This window comes from Nannobrachium achirus (genome assembly GCF_963921795.1).
Source record: "Nannobrachium achirus genome assembly, chromosome: 9".
NCBI lineage: Eukaryota > Metazoa > Chordata > Actinopteri > Myctophiformes > Myctophidae > Nannobrachium > Nannobrachium achirus.
Window position 1 is genome coordinate 40,365,167 of NC_137818.1, and position 22,217 is coordinate 40,387,383.

The window sequence follows — 22,217 nt, forward strand, 5'->3', positions numbered from 1 at the left end:
TTCCTACCGGTACCTGTATGACATCAAGACAAACATGTCATGCAGTGTCTGTTATCCTGTCACCTAGCTAACACCCACATAGCATTGTCATGAAGAGCACTGCTCAAGTCTTTAGATCTAAACGTGTCTCAAAAGAATAGTCTTTCTACTCAGAGTGGCATACAATACAAAACAGATGCAAACTTTAAAACAATACAGAATTTCTACTGGCAGTGCATACAATACAATAGTTTATTCTTGTTTAATTCCATTCACAACTCATATTTTACATTTTAATGGTCTATTTGTTTTACCGTAACAGCTTGTCCGTTATCTAATAAATATATTTGTGCTTACCACGTTGTTCTCAGTGACCTGCAGGGCTCCGGAGGCAGGCGCCTCAGTGTGACCATCGAGCCAGCACTGCTCCTAAAGGGTGACATCATGGTGAGTAAGCACGACATTCCTCATAAGGAATCGTACGTGTGACTTAAACGACATTGTTTGTCTTCAACAGAAGCACAGACTGTTCTCACAAACAAACCGCCAGCAAGCTTCCTGTTGTGTAATTTATACTTTTCAACAAATGGCTGCACACTAATAAATCCAGAGAGATGACCAAGAAAGAATTTTGACTATGAGTGAAAATATTCACTACCGTAAATGTTCAGTAAATTGCCTTTTTTCTATCTTCTCATGCTGTTGTCATGCTTTGTATACAGTATTTGGGTGGAAATAAATCACTATCTGAAAATCTGGGGTCTTCAACGTTTTCAGGCCAGGGACCCCTTAGTTGAAAGAGAGAGGAAGCAGGGACCCCCACTACATATTGTATAAAATTGTGTTGCAGATTAAAAATGTTCATAGATTTCTTAGACAGCTTAGACTTGTTTGACAGCACTTTCATCATGTTGGAGTAATGTGTATTTTCAGACATTTAAACACTTGAACGGTCAAATGCTTAGTCTGCTCTTCTTTTCCCTCTACAAACCTCTTTGCCAAAAATAGCAGATCTACAAGCTTACAAGCAATACAACGCCTCGCAGTGCGAGGCGTTGTAAGCTTGTAAATCTGCTATTTTTGGCTAATGTTCCACTCATAATAGGGATGCTAGGATTCAAATAGTTAAGGTAAAAAACATGATCCTATCACACAAAGATTTGGCGCCCCCCTGTTGAAGACCCCTGGTCTAAATGATTTGATGATTTTAACTTAATTAACGTTACATTAATAATGACTCATCAGTCACTTTGTCCTCATGGTTGATATCACCCATTAGAGCAAATCTGTTGTTTTTAACATCCTTCTCCACGATTCCTGGCCCCGCCCCCGGCTTCCTGTTCATATCCTGAAAGAAAATAAAAAACATCATTTGGTTTCCTGTGTCATTGCATTAAAGTGTCAGTAGAGGCTCTCTGGGCTCTTGGCTCTGAATGAACCGGTGTTGCCATGTCTGCTTATAATAAGCAATTGGTGTCGTTGTTTATTGGGCTTACTTTCTAATATTTTTTAAACCAGTGGTTCCCAAATCTTTTCATATCAAGGACCCCAGATTAACAGATTTGTCCACAGTCGCAGACCCCCATCTGAAAATATGTGGTGCCAGGGACCGCCACACAGATTTGTGTTGTTAAAATGTTTCAAAAATATTCAAATTATTTTCGTTTTTTCTTTCCTCTATATTTTTTAAATAGCAAATATACAAGCTCACAATGTGTCACAATGTGACACATTGTGAGCTTGCTGATCTGCTATTTTCAAATGTAAATGTAAAGTAGTAAAACTGAACCTAGTTAATTCTATTGGGCTTATTATTCATAGACCTGGCCGCTTGTCTCTGGCAATATCTGGCAACAGACAATTCCCTGTCACTTCCTTGGGATCTCTTGTTCTTCGACTTGGGAGGAAGTGAAAAGATGTTTAAAAATGCTCCAGCGCCCTCTATAAAAGGAAAATGGCAGCCTCCATAGAATGGCCAGGAATATCGTGAATATCCTGATAGAGTTTTGACTACATTGCTCTCTCCCTCTTTCTCCCCTTCTCCCCTGCCGCCCCCTACAGGTGAAATGCTACCACAGGCGTGCCCAGAGTGCAGACAGAGACACAGTGTTCAGGCTGCAGTTCCACACGTGTACCATCCATGGATCCCAGCTCTGGTTTGGCAAGGGAGAGCTGGACGAAGCTTGCACTGGTAAGGGAGGCTGTGGGGAAAGAGAAGGTGACAATGTCAGTAGTGTTTGTGGGTAGCTGTCCCATAAGGCAGTGGTTCTCAACCTGACCCCAGGGGGGTTCCCAAGTTATTTTGGGGGGTCCCCAGATGATTAACTTAATGTGAAACATTGTTTTCTCACTCAACAGTAAACAAACCGATATAACGTTTAAGTGTATAGAGGGTATCTGCACATTTCTAAAGTGACGTTTGAAGGGGTTCTGAATACCTCTAAAATGACAAATGAAACATTGGCCAAATTGTCAAATATTAGAGGAAGAAATTGTGAAAATAGCCGATCTAAATTTACATGCTCGCGTTGCGAGGCGTTGTGAGCATATAGATCTGCTATTTTCACAATAGAACCGTGTTATACAGAAATTCCTCTACTCTTAGTGCTCGTCAGGGTGTGGGGGTCCCCAGCTAAAATATGATTATTTTGGGGTCGCAGCCTGAAAAGGTTGAGAACCACTGCCATAAGGAAGGAGAAATCTGGGGGAGAGATAGGATGGGTATAGAGTTATAACCTGGTGTGGGGAGTTAGAGAAGAGAGATGCTTTTAACCCCACCAGATGGCTGGGGTTTATTGTAAAGATTGGATGTGATTCAGTTCAGTGTGTGAAAGTGTCAAACATAACAAGTACACTTTCTTTCCTGTCATCATCTTTCCACTTCAGGCCAAGGACCCCTTAGTTGAGAGAGAGATGAAGCAGGGACCCCCACAACCTTTTCATAGATTCCATATAGTTTCATTGTTTGACAGCACAATCATCAGTGTAGTTTGAATTCATGTCAATTTGTGTTTTCAGATATTTAACCACTTGAACCGTCATTGCCTAATAAACTTGACCTTTTACTCTATACTTTTTCTGCTCTTTTTCCTCCTACCAAACCTTTTTTCCGAAAATAGCTGATCTACTTATAGATTGGCTTACTGTTGAAGGCCCCTGCTTTATCCCAAGCCACCAGCCAGGCACCTAAATAGACTAAAATAAAAGATATTTACATATGGGGGCATCCAGGTGTCGGAGAGGTAAAACACTTTCCCACCACCCCAGAGGCATGGGGTCATATACCAACAGCGGTGCCTCTGACTTGGCAGGGTTGATCACAATTGGCAGTGATCGCGGGTGAGAAGACGGCCGGCCTGTCACTGTACTAGTAAATAAAAGTCTGGGTTTCCGAGGCTACTGTACTAGTGACATCTACTGTCTTCTTGGGGCAGCTGGTGGCACATGGTTGTCTACGCCGGGGATTCACAAACTTTTTGTCTCAGGGCAACCCATAAATATTTTTTTAATCCGAGGCACCCCTACATTATAATTTTCACTCCCAGCACCATATATTTATAGCATATCGTCGTTGTCGGGTGGAAACCTTGTATGTCCAAAACCGTTCGTTTTGTATTTATCATCTATAAAATGTACTAAACTAGTGAAAACAGCAGATCTACAAGCACACAACGCCTCGCATCGTGAGGCGTTGTGTGCTTGTAGATCGGCTGTTTTCACTAGTTTTGTGCGACAGTCTTGTATGATGAAGCAGGGCTTTGCTTTACCAAAAGACGTACATATTTGAAACTTGGAGATACGAGGTTTCTTCCCGACAGTGACAATATTTTAGTGATTATGTTGCGAGGAAAACGTTGAGATAACAGCCATTTTGGTTAAAACTTACTGAAAATAACTTTGTTCTTCAAGTTTAAAATGATACTAAATTATCAAATTATCTCGCGGCACCCCTGGACTGCCGTTGCGGCACCCCAGGGTGCCCCGTCACCCACTTTGAAAACCCCTGGTCTACGCCCTGCCCAGACAACAGTGGCGTTAGCAGCAACAAGGGCTAGGCAGCAGACCATGGGTACTGTGGTAGCCATTGTAATTGCCTCTTTCCATTCTGCATCTACGTATTAAACATCAGCAGTGTAGTATTTAATGCACAATTCCTTTGGGGGGGGGGGGGGGGGGGGAGTGCTAGTCCAGCAGCCGTACAGGAAGCATGTAAAACATGATTTCACGCTGGATCTCCCATAAACTCGCAGGACAAAAAAAGCAGTGTTCCCCTGAGTCCAGATTGAATGTGTTCCCCTCTTGCCAAGTCCCCGACAGTGTCTCAAATCATCGCTTCAGTTGCGGCATAATTACCATGTTGGACTAATTGACTTAATAACAGCTTTGTGGATATGAGTGCGCTGGGAATGAATTTGTCGTATTTTATTCCCCTAAATAGTCCCATACAGCGGTTGAAGATTAAATACTTTAATAGCCATCACTTATTCTTCCTCCAGTTGGTCAAACTGACGTAATAGCAGCTTTCTGGAGACGAGCATGATGGGAATATTTCTGTACTGTAGCCTACACATGGAGCAGTCGTGTCCTGAGCGATCCCTCTGGAGGGGTTAAAGCAGGCTCGTGAGCACCGGTCTATTGCTTAATTCTGTAATGAACGAGCTCATTACCCCATTTCCTCATTGGTTTTCGCTTTCTGTGAAAAGTCAGATTGTTTCCAGCTGAAAAGTGGTGACTCTCTAATGCACAGTGGGAGTACTGTACAGTATGTAGAAATCATGTGACTGGGCTAAACCAAGCATTAGAAACATAAACAGCGGTTCATCCACCTCTGGGAAAGGGTCTGAGTAATATACTATGATATGTTATTAGAGAGGTTCTTCATAAGCAGTGGGCCATAACACCAGTGTGCTTAAAGGATCTGGAGGGGTTCCCACGTCACAGAACTGCCAGTGTGTTTTCTTTCTGTTTTTTAATGAAGGCTGGGTTTCATTTACCCCTATAAGTACCAACATATTTGGAATATTTAGTTCCAACCAAGCATGACGGCGACATCAATGTGGCATTTCCTCAAACCCTTTCAATTCCGTCCTCTTCCCCTCAGATGAGCGTTTCCCCTCTGACGCCACGGTGGAGTTCGTCTTCTCCTCTGGGCCTGAGAAGATCAAAGGTAGGTTACGTCCTTCTCACCATTTATGTTCCACTCCAAAACTTGCACATGATGTAGAACTAAATGGACCAACAAAGTGGCCTAGAACAGTGGTTCTCAAAATGTAGGGGGGTCTAAATTGACCGTCACAAGTCTGTAACTCTGACAGTGTACAAATGGAGCCAAATTAACCCTAACGTGTTCATTTGGTTCCATTTGTACACTGTCAGTGTTAAGGGGAGACCTTGACATTTGAAAGTTTGAGAAATACTGGTCTAGAAAGGGTTACGGTGCTCCGCTAAAGTTTTGTAGACTCAAAAGACTGCATAACCAGAGAGAGGGGAGGGGAGGGGAGGGGAAGAGAGGAGACTCTCCTCCACTCCCCTCCCCTCAGGAGAGGAAGCAAAACAAAACATTAAAAGCTGACCACTAAACAGGGTGATGACAAGCTTTCAGACTCGGTGGCTGAGCAGGAAGAGACTTTTCCCATGATGTAACTAGTTAGCAAGCTAAATGAAGTAAACTATCTCTCTACATCGTTCCCAAGGCCGCGAGTACCAGAAGAACGACCCCGCTGTCACAGTGGACTACAACACAGCTGACCCTGTGGTGCGCTGGGACTCCTATGAGAACTTTAACCAGCGATATCAGGATAGCCTGGAAGGTACCATTCAAAAATCTCTCTCGCAAATCACACCTCAGTCTCATTACACTCAAATAAAATAAATAGGTTAATAAAGTATTTTCCCCCTACTTTGCTGATTTGTTGATGTTCAAATAATGTTACCTAAAGGCACAGCAGAAGTTAAGAAAGGGGTACGCAAATATTCTCTAAATCTATCACACAGTAGCTAGTGAGTGTGGAAGGTTTCCAACTCCCTACAGCCAATTATTGAACAATTCGCCTCTTCACGTGTCACACAAATGACATCCTTTTGCCTTCTTAATGCGTAACTGTCCCTGTGTGTTTCTGTGTCAGACATCGCCCACACTAGAGGCCCTGTGGATGGCAGTCTCTATGCCCAGATAAAGAAACGCGGTGGTCCAGGCTCCGGCTCGCTCACCTCAACCAATGGCAGCAGCCCAGGGGAGTGCATGACCGAGGACAGACCCAATCACCTCATGTCTCCCTGTTCCGACTCCGCCCACTCCGGCCATTCTAGCCAATCGTACATCCACCCAGAACGCCAGGACGAGCCCAGCCGCCCCCCGCCGCCGACCAGACAGGAGAGGGAGGAACTGGACCGCCTCCTCGGGGGCATCGAGGGGAACGGGGAGCGCGAGACGGCCATCTTGGACGACGGGGACTCCCTGCCCTCGGAGCGGGGCGGGACGCTGCGGCTCGGCCGCTCGTGTTCCTGTCGGGCCGGGTACAGGTCCCAGCGCTGCGCTGAGCCGGGCTGCGACCGGACCCTCCTCATGCCTAACGGCTACTGCCTGGACCGGGCGCCCGGGACCAACGGCCACCACGGCCCGCCACCCTCTGCCAGCCCTAACTCCTCTGCCCCGCCCTCACACATGGATCTGTGCCAGCACTACACTCCTCACTCCCACCAGGCCCTCCCGCCGCCCGACCTGGTCTGGGACCGCCAGGGCGGGCCGCCACACTACATGCACCGCTCCTGTTCCGAGTCCGCACCCCCCTCCTCCTCTCGCCACCTGTACCCCTATCCGCCCCCGGACCTCGCCCCCCACTCCCACCCGCACCCACACTCCCACCCGCTGTCCGCCCCGGGCCGGATGCTCTGCCGGGGCGACGACTACGCCCCCTACCACCATCCCCCTGCCTCCTCCCACAGCCACCACCACCCGCATCCTCACCACCCCAAGCAGCCCACCAGCCCCGCCGCCTACCACGACATCATGATGCTGGACGGTCTGGCGCCCCCCGGCTGCCCCTGCAGGGACTGCGGCATCAGGAGGGAGGACTCGGCCACCTACCACAGCATACGGCTGGACCGAGGCGAGAGCTTCCACTGGGACAGGGAGGCGGAGCTCCAACAGAGGGACCTGGGGCTGAGGAGAGCCAGGGAGACGGAGCTGTCGTCCCGAGGCTCGGAGCTCCACTGGGAGAGGGACCCCCCCGGCCTGAGGCGAGGCCCCCGGGAGATGTCCCTGCACTGGGAGAGGGACCGGGAGGCCGAGCTGCAGTGGGAGAGGGAGCGGGAGGAGTACTGGCACAGGAGGGCCACCGTGGCCTCGTACGGCCCGCCGCAGGGTCACGACCTCCCGGCGTTCACCTTCGACCCCCTGCCGTCGGGGCACCCCGCCTACCCGGAGGCGTCCAGGTAGGGGTGGGCGATGTGGTGATAATTATCGTTGAGACGATACAATGTCTCCCCGATATGCCTTTTCAGAGATATCGTATATATATTGTGATACAATTGAGGGAGCCTTGTAAGAAATCCTGTTTAATCGTTAATACAGAGATTCATTGCAGAATTCAATTTAAACCTGCATTTTGGTCTAAATCAGTAGTTCTCAAACTTTAAAATGTCAAGGTCTCAGCTTAACTCTGACAGTATACAAATGAAACCAAATGGACCCGTAAGGGTCCATTTGGTTTCATTTGTATACTGTCAGAGTTACATACTTGTAAAGTTCAATTTAGACCTCCCAAAACGAACCCAGAGAGTCTAGTTTTTGTCAAGTAATTTGAAAAATAACAAACCAACGTGAAAAAGAATCGTGATAAAATCGTGTATCGTGATACAGCTTGGGAAAATATCGTGATATTGTATTTCTCCATATCGCCCGCCCCCTATGTCCAGGTCCCACGCTCACTCCCACCTGGACCTGAAGTACAGCAGCAGCAGCAGCGGCTACCAGACCCCCCACCAGGCCTGTCCGTGCTCGCCGTACCAGCCCTCCCCCTCTGAGAGCCGGGGCTACGCCTCGGGGTACCAGTCAGAGTCCACCTCCCCACTGCCTCCATCCTCCTCCATGCCGGGATCCTGCAGCCACAGCAACGGCCCCGCAGAGCATAATCACCACCATGTGGATTCTCAGCACTCATATGGCTCTGACACACAGACTGGTGAGTGTGCCTCAGACAATGACCTCCACACACACACACACATACCCTACATACCAGGGGAATGCTGGCAACCAAACTGTTGTTTCGTTGTCCCAAATCTGTCCCAAATCTAGAACGTCGAATGTAGAATACATTCCTCTTCAATTTGACTGTTGTATTACCTGTGATCATGATGTTTGCAGTTATTATTGTTGCTGTTCTTCAGCATATAAAGTCAGATTTTTTGAGCGGTGGTAAACCGCTCCTAAGAGTGGCTGTGCGTGTGTCTGTAGCCTTTTTCCTCAGCGTTTTGCCATAGTAAAATGTGTGTACGTAGCATAATGTTTGTCTAGTGATGTCATATGTCGTATGTCTGTAGCCTTTTTCCTCAGCGTTTTGCCATAGAAAAACGTGTGTGTGTAGCATACCCTGTACATCCTAGACTCAAATCCTAGTCTGAAGACGTTATGCAAGCACGACCACCGCTCACTTCACATTGGTTGTGATTTTTATTTTATATACTTTTACTTGGTTGGTTGCTCTCTAGAATGAATTCAGGCAGGCAGTAGCCCACAGCACCATCTCAGACTAGTCAATGTCAGGATTTCATTGGAAATTAAACATTGAAATGCAATTCATAACACAACTGATATATTAAATTGAATTTACATGTAGATGTGTAAATAGTTCTCTATCACTCTTTAGATGGCCTTCGTAGTTCTGGGGAGAGTGTGGGTTGGAGGGACCACATTACCCATGGTTCCTTTAAAAGAACCCACAGAGATGCTCACGGCCCATGCTCCACCCCCTCTGACACGTCTGGACCGCCCACACCTGTCCACACCAGCAGCCCTATGCGGACACAGGAAAGGTATTCACTCTGTCTTATTTAAACCTCATTATTTATACTTTGTACCGCACCCTGAATGACTTAAATGATCAATGGTGTTTGTTTTAGTCCTGGTCTAGGGCTCAGAGAGTGTGAGATCCGAACCACAGACATCATCAACAGTGACTACGACAGTGTCCAGTCCCAGGACAGACCGTACCGGGATGACAACATCAGCCAGGAGCCCCGGCTGACCCAAACAGACATGGCAGAACCCTCCACCCCGGTTCAACCTGCCAAAGATACACAATCCCCGACACACACAGAACCCAGCGACCACCACTGTACGAGCCCCGCACACCCACCTCCGCCCAGCCGTCAGCAGAGCCACTGCAGTTCAGCGCCGTCCCCACAGAATCAGAACTCTGCCCCTTCTCTCGTCTCCGTCGCCGCGCCCGCGACGCCTGACCGGCCCAACGGCCACTGCCAGGCCCCCTCCTCCTCCCCCTCCTCCCCCACTCGCACCTCGTCTGCGTCGGATGCCGCCGCCCAGGCCGGTCCCCATGCCCTCCAGACCCCCCGTCCCACAGAGACTGCTGCACTGCCTTCGCTTGTTGCCCAGGCGACAGCCCAGCCCCCGAGCCAGAGCCAAACCCAGGCTTCTCCAGAAGCCCCCGTCCCGGCGCAGCGTCAGGCCAACGGATCCTCCTCGCCCAGGGAACCCACCCTGGAGGCCACGCAGCCCACCCCTACCCCTCCCAGCTCCACGTCAGACCCTTTGTCTCAAACGGCAGCCTTGCCCTCCTCCTCCCCGCAACCCCCGTCCAGTAGAACGGAAGGCTCCCCTGTCTCAGAGCCCCCGGTTCCTGGCTTCGCCACCCTAAGTCGGAGGTTGATGTTGAGCGGGCCTGACGCCCACCATCCCAACCACAACCATCAACATGGCCCACCACACCACCACTACCCTGGGCTGCAGCCCACCGCCATGATGGGACATGGAGACAAGCCCTACTCCCCTGCTCCGGAGGCTACCGACAGGCATTCTGTGACAGGCTTCTACACCCCTAACACTCTCCACGCTCCCTCCTACTCAAACTACTCCACAGTTTCCATCCCCCACCCTGATTCCCAGCCTCCTCTCCCGGAAAAACGCAGACATCCTAGCCAGCCAGGCTCACCTGACGGTGGGCTGGGCACCCTGAGAGCAGCTCCTTCATCCACGGCCAACGGCACCCAGCAACAGCACCATGTCACCTTCTCTCCCACGGTGGGGGAAATAGCGGCCCCTACTGGCCACAGTGATGGGGCGGCGACAGACACAGAGAGTGCCAGCAGGGTCAGTGTGAAGTTTGTTCAGGACAGCTCTCGGTTCTGGTACAAGCCAAGCATCTCCAGAGAACAAGGTAAGGTCTAAAATAAGTTAGTTTATTTGAGTTAAATAAAACAAATAAATAAATACCTTCGCAGTAATTATCAAATATGTCAGTGTACACATAAGGGACAGTGCCAGCAGTGTAGCAGCGGCAGAGCCCAACCAAAGTCATATAAACAAAAATAATCTGTGGCGGCCTGTGTCATCATGAAAGTTTATACCATCTTAACATCATTGCTCTGTTTGACTGTAGCTATTGCAGCTCTGAAGGAGAGGGAGCCAGGATCCTTCCTGATCCGGGACAGTAACTCCTTCCAGGGGGCCTATGGCCTGGCCCTCAAGGTGGCCATACCTCCTGTTAACATCAACAACCACAGCAGCAAGGGTAAGACGGCTTCATTTTAAGTTAACTATAGCCATTTTTCTATTGGACCATGGCATTGGTTCTCAAAGTGGGGTCTAAATGTTCAAAAAGCTACATGCTACAAAATAGTCCACCCGACAACTTATTTATTTTTGACGATGAGTATGAAGACACCCTTCATACTCATTTAGCCCACTGTCAACCAAACTGGTTGGGCACTGTCTCCAGTTCGGGAGCAAGTTTGTGTAAATCCTGCATGATTATTTTAATACCTGGATGGATATCGGACATTTTGATGTTTTGTCACGGAGGTACCGTATGTGTTTATGCTTGTGTGTTAACCCATTCAGAACGGGTACACAGTATTGTGTATCATTATTTTATGCTTTAACTATTGAAAAATCATGACACGATTCTATAAGTGTCTTTTGAATCCTTCTAAGGTTTTTTGAAAAAACTATGTTTCCATGTCAGCAATCTGGCCAGCCATCGTCAAAGAAAAGGTCCTTTTCACTTAACTAGAGCTCAGTTAGTCTGTTCTTGAGAGACTACCATGTCAGTGGTTCTCAAACCTTTTCATGTGAAGGACCCCCAAAATGATATTTATTTGGCCACGGACCCGCATCTCTAAATATTTAGTTCCAGGGACCCCCCCAGAAGCAAAATTTTAATTACAAACGTTCGCTTTGAAAACGCATATATTCAAAGATCTGCACACATTTTCGCGACTTTTTCAAAAATAGCAGATCTACAAGCTCGCGGCGCGGCACTCGGTGCCGTGCTGTGAGCTTGTATATCTGCTATTTTTCACTGGTTAAAGCATTCAATAATTCTAGGCCTAAATAAGTGTGTGTTCATGCATGGCCACTAGAGGGAGACAGAGGTGTTTGTAGAAACAGCCAGTGTCTGCTCCCACTGATGACAGGATAACCTCATTAGAATGAATGAATCACACTGCCTTCAATGACCCAACAAACATCGGTCAGTAAAGACATCCAGGTGTGCTGACTAGGTGACTGTGTGACCACCGAGAGTTATGAGATCGCCCAGATTGACGTCATTTTGTAGTTATCGCTACAGAACAAAGAACAAAGTATGGTTGGTAGATGTCAGCATGTAGGGGGCTTCACAGGTCTGTAACTCAGAAAGTGTACAAACCTTACGGGTCCAGTCGCTGATGTGTTTTTCTGTGGATAAGTGGCTTTTTGTAATTGCTTGGAATGTTTTCTTTCCCCAGTGAGTGACCCTCTGGAGCAGCTGGTCAGACACTTCCTCTTAGAGACGGGACCTCGGGGGGTCAAGATCAAAGGATGCCAGAACGAACCCTACTTTGGTAATTGTTTTTCTACTATTACAATTTTACAATTTATAATTTAAGCATTTTACAGAGCGTCTGCTATAGCAGAGGTTCTCAAAGTGGATTCCAGGGACTCTGTGGGTTCCTTTAGGGGAGTCTAAATTGACCCATACAAGTCTGTAACTCTGACAGTGTACGAATGGAACCAAATGAACCCGTTAAGGGGAGACCTTGAAATTTGTGAGAAACACTGTGCTATAGGATACTATACTGGAAACTGTAGGATACTTTCACTTCTGCGAACCCTAACCCTAACCTGTTCTGATTTGCTGGTCACTTTTACTGTGGATAAGTGGCTTTTGTCATTGGTTGAATTTGGAATGTTTTCAGCAAAGTGTCTGAAATTATTTAACCAACTACCTTTGTTGAACCAAATTATTGAATTCATATATTAAAATATTTTATGGCCTCGAGATTGTCACAACAATGTGAGGTAGAACACGATTGTCTACATTGAACATTACATGCTTTTAAAAATATAAAGTATTCAAAATAACAAATTACAATGTACATTTTCATTATGGTGCCAACCCTGAGTTTCCCGAGTTTGGGCCGTTTTTGAAAAGATTTTTTTTTGGACTTCCAAAAATGTACTAGGCATGATCGCGATCGCGAAATTGCATGTTTAACCCCCATAACAAACCCCATCTTTCAAACATGGCAGCCATGTTTATTTACATAATGTAAAAACATAATGGCTGATATCTCATAATGCTTGAACGGATTTCCAAGCGGCTTTTTTTGTTTGAAAGCTGTGAACAGCGTGCACACACGCGTGGTGCATGATCTAGGCATGTGAGTGCATGATCCATGCACTATGAATTACATGGAAGTCTATGGAGACCATGGCATCTTGGACCTTCAAAGAGATTTAATTGATTGCAACAAATGTGTTAAATATCATTGCATTGCTATGTTAAAATTGTGACACTTCCAAATAATCATAATAATGTTCTCTCATCCACAGGGAGTCTGTCAGCCCTAGTCTACCAGCACTCCATCACCCCCATCTCTCTGCCCTGCACTCTGAAAATACCTGAGAAAGGTCGGTATTGGACACCATCATGTGATAATCTTCCTTGATGTGAAAATCATTTTATAGAATCACACACAATTAAAAAATAACAGATCTACAAACTTGTCACATTGTGAGTTTGTAGGTCTGCTATGAAAATAGCATTTTAAGTGGTTTAACACAGTACTGTTATGTGCATTTCTATCCTAGAGCAGGGGTCTTCAACAGGGGATCCGGGACCCCTAGGGGGTCCTCAGATTTACTATAGGGGGCTGCCAAAACTTTGTGATATGATCATTCTTTTATATTAACAACTTGAACCCTTACATCCCTATTCTGAGGAGAACTTTAGCCAAAAATAGCCGATCTACAAGCTCTCAACGCCTTCGGCAAAAGAGCAGACCAAGTACAGAGTGAAAGGTCAATTTAACTAAAAACACGAATCCAACATAGACTTATGACAGTGCTGTCAAACAAGTCTATGAATCTGGATCGATGAAAATCTGCATCACACATTTATACAATATGTGGAGGGGGTCCCTGCTTCATCGCTCTCTCTCAGCTAAGGGGTCCTTGGCCTGAAGACGTTGAAGACCCCTGTCGCAGAGTATGTGCATGCAGGGTTCCCACAGTCATGAAATTCCTGGAAATGTTTTGAAATTAGAAAAAATATTTTTCCAGTACTGGAAACGTTTTGGAATTGATCAAGGGTCCTGGAAAGTCCTGGAAAGAATAGCTATGCATTGTCTTTGGTTATTGAAAATAGCAGATCTACATGCTCACAACGCCTCGTGTTGCGAGGCGTTGTGAGCATGTAGATCGGCTATTTTCACAATAAAACCGTGTTATACAAAATTCCTCAACTGTTAGTGCTCGTCAGGGTGCCGGGGTCCCCAGTTCAAATATGATTATTTCGGGGGTCACAGTCTGTAAAGGTAGAACCACTGGCATACACTGCCTGTCTTTGGGCATTGCGCATAGGAGTAAGCGACTCGTTATTGAGCTGAATTATTGTTATATAGTCCTGGAAATTGGGTTCAAGATTCTTGAAAAGTTTTGGAAATTAATTGGTAAAAATGTGTGGGAACCCTGTGCATGTATTTTAGTATTTCATGTTCCATGCCTACAGAGCTGATTGGAGAGGGGGGGCAGGAGGTTCAGGGTCAGACGACCAGCAACATGAGCACAGCCGCAGACCTGCTAAAACAAGGAGCGGGTGAGTTGCCATCTCTTCTCTTCATGCAGCATCTGGCCTGCATTACAACAGCAGACAATGCCTTCTTGAATATTGCACAACAAAACTAAATCAGTGTATCGTAACAAAACATTTGAATCAACCAGTTCCTCTTGCGGTGAGGCTGACACACCGCAGTAGGTCAGCAAACAGGCACTCTAAAAGAAGGACTACACAATTGCTACATCTGTACACTGCGAAATCCAGAGTGTTCATTTACCTCTGAGAGTGTAGGGCATTCACCAATAGTGATTTTTAGTATTCAAATTATTCAAACTCAAAGTATTCGAATAGTCGAATATTCGACAGGACTGGCCAAACTGTCAAATATTAAGTAAGCAAGAGGCGGACATTGTGAAAATAGCCAATCTAGCATGTAGATCTGCTATTTTCCCAATATTTATCTGTGGAACCGAGTCGCATTAAATGTAATACCTACATTTCCAAGTGCTTGTCAGGGTGGGGGTCCCCAGTTCAAATATGTTTATTTTGGGGGTCACGGCCTAAAAAGGTTTGAGAACCCCTGGTATAGAGCACTAACAAATTCATCCAACAGGGGCATTGACAACTCATTCTTATGACTTCCTATCTAGCCAAGCTTTATAAACTATACATTAAAAAAAAAAACTTTGATATTCGAATATTCAAATATTTGGTGAATGCCCTAGTAGAAATAGAGTCGGTCGTTTTTTTTTTTACATCATCTGATTGGCTGTTGGTCTTTCTCTCTTCAGCCTGTAATGTCCTCTACCTGAACTCAGTGGAGACTGAGTCTCTGACCGGCCCCCAGGCCATCGCCAAGGCAACGGATGCTACTTTGGGACGGAACCCGCGTCCCGCCGCTACCGTGGTCCAGTTCAAGGTCACATGCCAGGGCATCACACTGACCGACAGCCAGCGCAGGTAAGAACCTCTACTCTGAGGCTGCAGCTCTGCCAGAGGCCTAGAATTATTGAATGCTTTAACCAGTGAAAAATAGCAGATATACAAGCTCACAGCGCTGCACCGAGTGCCGCGCTGCGAGCTTGTAGATCTGCTATCTTTGAAAACTCAAATTTTGCTTCTGGGTGGTCCCTGGAACTAGATATTTTGAGATGGGGGTCCGTGGCCAAATAAATATCATTTTGGGGGTCCTTCACATGAAAAGGTTTGAGAACCACTGACATAGTAGTCTCTCAAGAACAGACTAACTGAGCTCCAGTTAAGTGAAAAGGACCTTTTCTTTGACGATGGCTGGCCAGATTGCTGACATAGAAACATAGGTTTTTCAAAAAACCTTAGAAGGTTTCAAAAGACACGATTTAAAAAAAATAGCAGATCTACAAGCTCGCAGCGTGGCACTCGGTGCCGCGCTGTGAGCTTGTATATCTGCTATTTTTCAATAGTTAAAGCATAAAATAATGATACACAATAATGTGTACCCGTTCTTGTAAGGCAGTGGCAGATTTCCATCTGAAAAGATGTTGTCTTATTCAAGTATTCCACGCTATTTTCGCAGAATGTTGGCCTATGACGACATGCCCAGAATGGGGATGCTAGGGCTCGTGTAGTTCATCTCTGGTGTCTTTCTGTCCGCAGGGTTTTCTTCAGGAGACACTACCCAGTCAACAGTGTGACCTTCAGCAGCATTGACCCCAAAGACAGGAGGTACGCACTTTTAGACTGTACACTGTTACACTGTATGGTATTATTCTATGTTGTGTCTGTTGGGACGAGGGCTGTCACGGTATGACATTTTACATGACGATTAATTGTCACTCAAATAATTGGCGATTAACGATTTAATTGTGTTTTTGTCGTTGATAATTACATTTCTGTTTGGCTTTTAGGCTTTGAAGTTGTACATTGCAGATATGACACATAACCTAAATACACAAATAAATTACTGACATATTTGACAACGTACTACTTAAAAAATAACATTGATAGTGGAAATAGCCGGTCTACAAGCTCACAACGCGTCGCATTGCGACGCGTTGTGAGCTTGTAGATCTGCTATTTCCACTATTTCTGTCATTTTTCAACATTCACGATTATGACGATTATGACAAAATAATTGCGATAATGTCAAATAATCACGATTAGACGATTATGTAATAATTGTGACAGCCCTAGTTGGGACTTGTTTTTGTGTGGCCTGCATGGTATGTGGGTCCACACTCTTGTTGGCCACTGTGACCATGTCTTTGTGTAATAAGTCTGAGAGTGCTCTTGGCACAAGCATTTCATTGTATCTGTACTCATTGTAACTCTGACACACCTCACATTAACCTGTAGTTGCTACCATAACTAACCTTGTAAACAGACAGAAATCATGCAGTAACGACACCACCAGAATCATTCATTCATTGCATTAATTTGCTGTGAGCCATCGCACGGATCTGTCTGTTTTCTTTTTTTTTTTTTTTGCCTTGTTTGTGGTTTTGTGTGTGTGCTTGTGTTCTTATTTTTGTGCATGCACGCCGTCGCCATGCAGACAATGTTTATTCCAGTGCGTGGGCATGTTGTCTGTGGCTGTGGCTCCAGCTGTAATGTATGCAAGCTTGTCTGGCAGTCATGGCTGTCTGTGTGTCTGAGCCTGCTCTTTGTCTCTCTCTCTCTCTTCACCTTAGGTGGACTAACTCAGGCAGTACCACTAAGTAAGTTCTGTGTGTGTGTGTGTGTGTGTGTGTGTGTGTGTGTGTGTGCGTGTGTGTGTGTGTGTGTGTGTGTGTGTGTGTGTGTGTGTGTGTGTGTGTGTGTGTGTGTGTGTGTGTGTGCGTGTGTGCGTGTGTGCGTGTGAGTGAGAGAGAAAGCAAGTTAAGCCTAATTTATACCCAGTCATACGACTGTGTCCTGAGCCAAACATTGCAGATCGATAAGCTCACAAGTAGATTTGGGTTGATTTCCGGTTTGCCTGGTCACATCCGATATATGAGCTTCAGACGGTTTGTTTTTATGTGTATCAATCTTGTATTGCATTAGTAATAAGTAATATGTAAACATGATTAACATCATATTATGTTGATTAAACATTACCATGCACCAGCCTTGGGAATCTATGTCACATAAGGAGGGTTCTGTAGGTTAGTGTTTCTCAAATGGGGGTACATGTACCCCTAAGGGTACCCGAATGTACTGCAAGGGGTACATGAGAGAATGTGGAATCATATTTAATGACAGGGAAACACAAATGGAGCGCCGTAGAAGACAGTGAAGCACCATAGGAAGCACCATAGAAGACAGGGAAGCCCACCGCAGACCCCTGTGACTAAAACTCAGACATAGCCATAGATAGAGATCACTATGGGCGGCTTGCACCAACACGGTTTAAGCCTTAAACTGGTTTAAATCAAGGTTTATCTTTTAATTAGTTTGCACCAAACCTTAAATCTAGTTTTCATTAATCAGGTTTAGGTTTAAACCATCCTTTTAATCTTGGTTCGAATTTTCACTGTAAATCTGGATTACTGTTAATCCTGTTGCACCACTACTTTAAACTTTGATTTAAACATCAGTAAGGGATTAATTTTAAACCTGCTGTAGAGGTGGTTTAAATGCAAACATGCCATTGACGTGAATGGGGGTCCCCCTCCTGTGAGGGAAGCCTCACAGCAAGCCCGGCAGGCTTGCAACTGTAAGCTGCAGACAGCGTTTCACAGCTGAAAACAAACATCTCATCATATTGTTGTCTTCAATACATCCTTGTACATCGGCTATTTTAAATTAGCGAACATTTAAATATTTACAGGGACATAATACAGACATTTGTCATGGAAGCTTGTGGACTTCCCAAGCAACATGGGGACGTTTTAATTTTCGAAATCGCTTCATAATTGACTCAAATGTGAATGTGATCAAAACTGTGGTCTTTTCTTGCTTCCTAGATAGCCGCGCATCGCCGCACCGTACCGCACCACACTGTGTTGCGTCCAAGCGTCACCGTCGTATGACGGAGCGTTATATAAATATATTTTTGTTTTGGCTGCAGGCGCTCTTCTTAACATAGGCCTGCCCACATTCTCCTAGAAGTGAATAAAAGAGTAACGCTAATGATATTAGGCTCAAGAGGATAGCATATTCCAGTTTGTTTACATCGAAATCCAAGATGGAGGACATTTAATCCATGAATTAATCACAGTTTATGGTTTTAATCACAGGTTAAGGGTTTAATCACAGATTTGTTAAGCATTGCTTAAATTTAAGTGGTGCAACGCACCTCGATTTAAAATAAAACCTAGATCAACAAACCCTTGATTAACCCTAAACTAAGATTTATTTAATCCCTTTTGGTGCAAGCCGCCCTATGACTCAGACATAAGATAGAGTTCCCACTGCAGCTATACCCAAATATGGCGTGTGTCATGTTCACTGGGACATGCCTGATGAAGACCCACATGGGGTCGAAACGTTGCTAAATAAACTTACCTGGGAGCCTATGACGGTGTGCGAGCCTCTCCTTCTCTCATGTTCACTGGGACACCATGCATCAGACTCTGACAAATCCATAGGAACCAAAGGATCCATACATTTGGTTAGAACTAACTTCAGATCATGGGCGGCCATAACTGAGTGGTTAGGGAGCATGCCTGGGGAGCCTGGAGCTCCTGGTTGTTGCAGGTACGATTCCCGGTCAGCCAGCTATGTGTCGATGTGTCCCAGAGCAAGACTCTTAACCCCTAATTGCTCCCTGAGCGCCACATATGGCTGCTCCTAGTCCTTATAGGATGGGTAAAATGCAGAGATTAAATTTCATGTATTTGCAAATGTACTGTGACAAACAACTCCCCAAGGCGTGGGGGCTATATTCAGTATGATGACAGTGTCATGGTCAGTATCATGTCATATATCTATCAGTTTGCTAAAATATTTGCATGAACGAAATACCCCCGGTGTGTAAGGACCTTTAGTGTAAAAGAAAATTAAAACTGTACCTATATGGCAAAAAAACTTAGTTTAGAAGGATAGTGTGACCCCAAGTGGTCAAAATCAGTATTACTAGTTTGATCTGGTTTCAAATTGAACATTTTCAGTGTGGGACAATATCATATGACATGATAAATTAGGCATCATTGAGAGAGATTGTGATTTAATTATGACTGCGAAGATATTTACATTTACGTCTTGTGCATGATATGCATCATATTGCTTGTGAGCCTTGGCAAAATCATTACAGCAAAAATAATGTCAAAGATGTTTCATACTGTACTAATCCCCTCACCATCTCATTTTTAGTTTCTGTACACTAACAATACAGTAGCTATGGTTTTGCTGACCAGCATGAATTTAATTTGGTAAATTGTGTAATTTTCAAGCGAAATATTCTGTGGTTCAGTTCCTACTCAATAAACTCTCTTCTGCACTTTCATTTCCTTTACTCTCTCTCTTCTTCTTTCCACATCCTGTTTCTTAACACTATATTTCTGTGTCCTGTATTTCCTACTCTCAGGGTGTTTGGCTTTGTAGCCAAGAAGCCGGGCAGCTTGGCGGAGAACGTGTGCCATCTGTTTGCCGAGTTGGACCCTGAACAACCTGCATCTGCCATTGTCAACTTTATCAACAAGGTCATGCTGTCACAGCGTCGATAAATGGAGGGAGAGAGAGATGGTCGGACAGTGAATGGGTGGGGGCTGTTTAGGGATCGTATCCGATACCATTTTGTCCATTGCCTTATGATAGCGCGGAGATTGTCGAAGATTTCTGTCACCATCGTGGGGGTGGGGGGTTACCTAGATCATGTTAATTACAAACATTCTCCCTATTCTACGAGCAGTTAGGGTTGTTTGGATCTACCAAAGCACTTTTATATCTCACTGTGAGAGTGCTTTGATAAGGATACATCTATTAAGAGACAACCATAGCAAAAGCTTTTATCAGAAGTGTTAGAACTCCTCCAGGAGCGGGGAGGCTTCAGGCCTTCGTCGAGACCGTCAGTGTAGATAATGATTTGCTCTCTTGACCAACAGGCCTACGTGGCAAAACGATTGTGTAATTCCCTGCCTAACAGATCTCATAACACACTTGTCTTTTTCAAGAGACAGTGTTCAATATCGCTAGAATTGATTAAATGGACAGGGCGTCCATGAGACTGTACAGGCATACAGGACCTTGTCCTTGCACTGTTTGGGGTTAGTATTAAAAGCCCCTGATGTTACACATTTCAGATATTACTGCCTTTATAAAATAACAGGTGTTTATATTTGTATTATTACCAAATGCCTTACATATGTCGTCTGAAAGAAATGACCAAAGCCCTGACTTTGTAAATTAGTTGCTATAGCAATAGATGTTCAGGTATTCAAGAAGTATGTACAGCTAAATGATTACTATTGTTTCATAAGTTTGTATTGCAATGTTGCAATAAAATCCTGCCACGGTATATCCATATCATCGTAACACAGTGCCTACATTACAGTATATCACAGATACGCTAATCATCTTCGACAATCCAACTTTAACAACTAAATACACAGAACGTGTGGTGGTGTGAGAGACATTAACTATCTAATGAAAAGTAATGATGAATGTATGTTTTTTACAGAACTTCTGAGTGTGTGTGTGCGTGTGTGGTGGGGGGAGCAGCGTGTGTAGAGAAGTTAGAGGTAAATGTGTATGATGAACTAAAAAGGTGGTTGATAATAGGGTAATGTTACGTTCAACAAGAGAGTTTTAATGGAATGTACCGTGGAAGGAGAGTTACTGATGGAGATCGAAGTACAGGGATGTTCTACACACCACCACCTTGACATTCTGGCCTTGTGACAAGCACGGCCTCATGACAAGCAGCACTTGTGTCCATATAGAACACATTTGCTGCAATAATTTGTTCATTCAATCAATCACATACAGCAGGGTTCCCCAATTAGTTTTCCCCAAGGGCCGAATTATGTCTAGGGTACCAAGCCGAGGGCCACAACATTGCAGGGGGTGACGGTGGCGTTCCCGCTACTCCAGTGACAGTTCAAATATCGTTGTTGTCGGGTGAAAATCTTGTATGTCCAAAAATGTTCGCTTTGAATTTATAATTTTAAAAATTATTTAAACTAGTGAAAACAGCCGATCTACAAGCACACTATGTGCTTGTAGATCTGCTGTTTTCACTACTTTTGTGCGACGGCCTTGTTTGATGAAGCAGAGCTTTACTTTGCGAAAGAACGTACACATTTTGTGATACAGGTTTTCCACCCGACAATGACGATATACTAGTGTTGTTGCTGCTCTTATACCACCATTATTACTGGGGTTGGTGGGGGCCAGACAGTAGCCCCCCGCGGGCCGCAAATGGCCCGCAGGCCGCCTATTGGGGAACCCTGACATACAGTATCTGCAATACATATGAAATTCATCAACTCTTGAGGTATTGTGTTGACTACAGTATAATGACTGCTATATTGTTATAAATGTAAACTCATAACCTGGCTAGTAAGAATGACTTGCGGATGCCATAACAGTGTGAATACACATGTTCATATCAAGCTAACCATGTATAAATTTGTTGAAGACCAAACCCAGCCAAGACAGCTGCCTAAGGACCTACAGTATATGTATTTAACCAAAGACAGAGCACTCCTGGATTAATAAGCTTTTTATTCTTCTTATCCAGTCATATTTTTGTATTTGTTTGCTTCATGCATTTGTACTGTGCATTATTTAGTGTGAGTTGCCTTGTTTCATGACATAGAAAAGCAGTACTTGTATTACAGCGATAATATATATTGTGGTCTGGTTTTCATGTTGATCTCCATATTATGTAGTAATATATTTTCTCACATGCAGCTATAGGACAGTGTAAGAGATGGAAAAAGGAAGCATTTGTTTTTTTGAAAAGGAAATTATGATACATGCTCTTTTTGTATGCACAAAATGAAGAATATAATAAAACTGAAATGTGGTACCAATTGTGTGTTTTGCTTAAACAACCAAATC

The 22,217-nt window shown here is 44.9% G+C and overlaps 1 protein-coding gene across 5 annotated transcripts in view; it reads left to right on the forward strand.

The window, feature by feature from the left end:
• tns2a (tensin 2a) overlaps nt 1-22,189 on the forward strand; it is a gene marked incomplete at its 5' end in the record, with an annotated part of 96,716 nt that extends 74,527 nt beyond the window's left edge. For 4 of the 5 annotated variants that reach the window (XM_080734102.1, XM_080734103.1, XM_080734105.1 and 1 more), the window contains 16 exons: nt 351-426; nt 2,041-2,170; nt 5,081-5,146; nt 5,673-5,789; nt 6,105-7,413; nt 7,897-8,162; nt 8,847-9,012; nt 9,100-10,373; nt 10,596-10,727; nt 11,944-12,039; nt 13,031-13,108; nt 14,208-14,294; nt 15,047-15,215; nt 15,891-15,959; nt 16,925-16,951; nt 19,741-22,189. In XM_080734102.1, coding sequence (XP_080590228.1) covers nt 351-426; nt 2,041-2,170; nt 5,081-5,146; nt 5,673-5,789; nt 6,105-7,413; nt 7,897-8,162; nt 8,847-9,012; nt 9,100-10,373; nt 10,596-10,727; nt 11,944-12,039; nt 13,031-13,108; nt 14,208-14,294; nt 15,047-15,215; nt 15,891-15,959; nt 16,925-16,951; nt 19,741-19,879 — 4,201 coding nt within the window. In that variant the 3' untranslated portion in view covers nt 19,880-22,189. The remainder of the gene's footprint in view (nt 1-350; nt 427-2,040; nt 2,171-5,080; nt 5,147-5,672; nt 5,790-6,104; nt 7,414-7,896; nt 8,163-8,846; nt 9,013-9,099; nt 10,374-10,595; nt 10,728-11,943; nt 12,040-13,030; nt 13,109-14,207; nt 14,295-15,046; nt 15,216-15,890; nt 15,960-16,924; nt 16,952-19,740) is intronic. The other variant, XM_080734104.1, reaches the window with a different exon arrangement.
• Between the last annotated feature and the right edge of the window lie 28 nt (nt 22,190-22,217).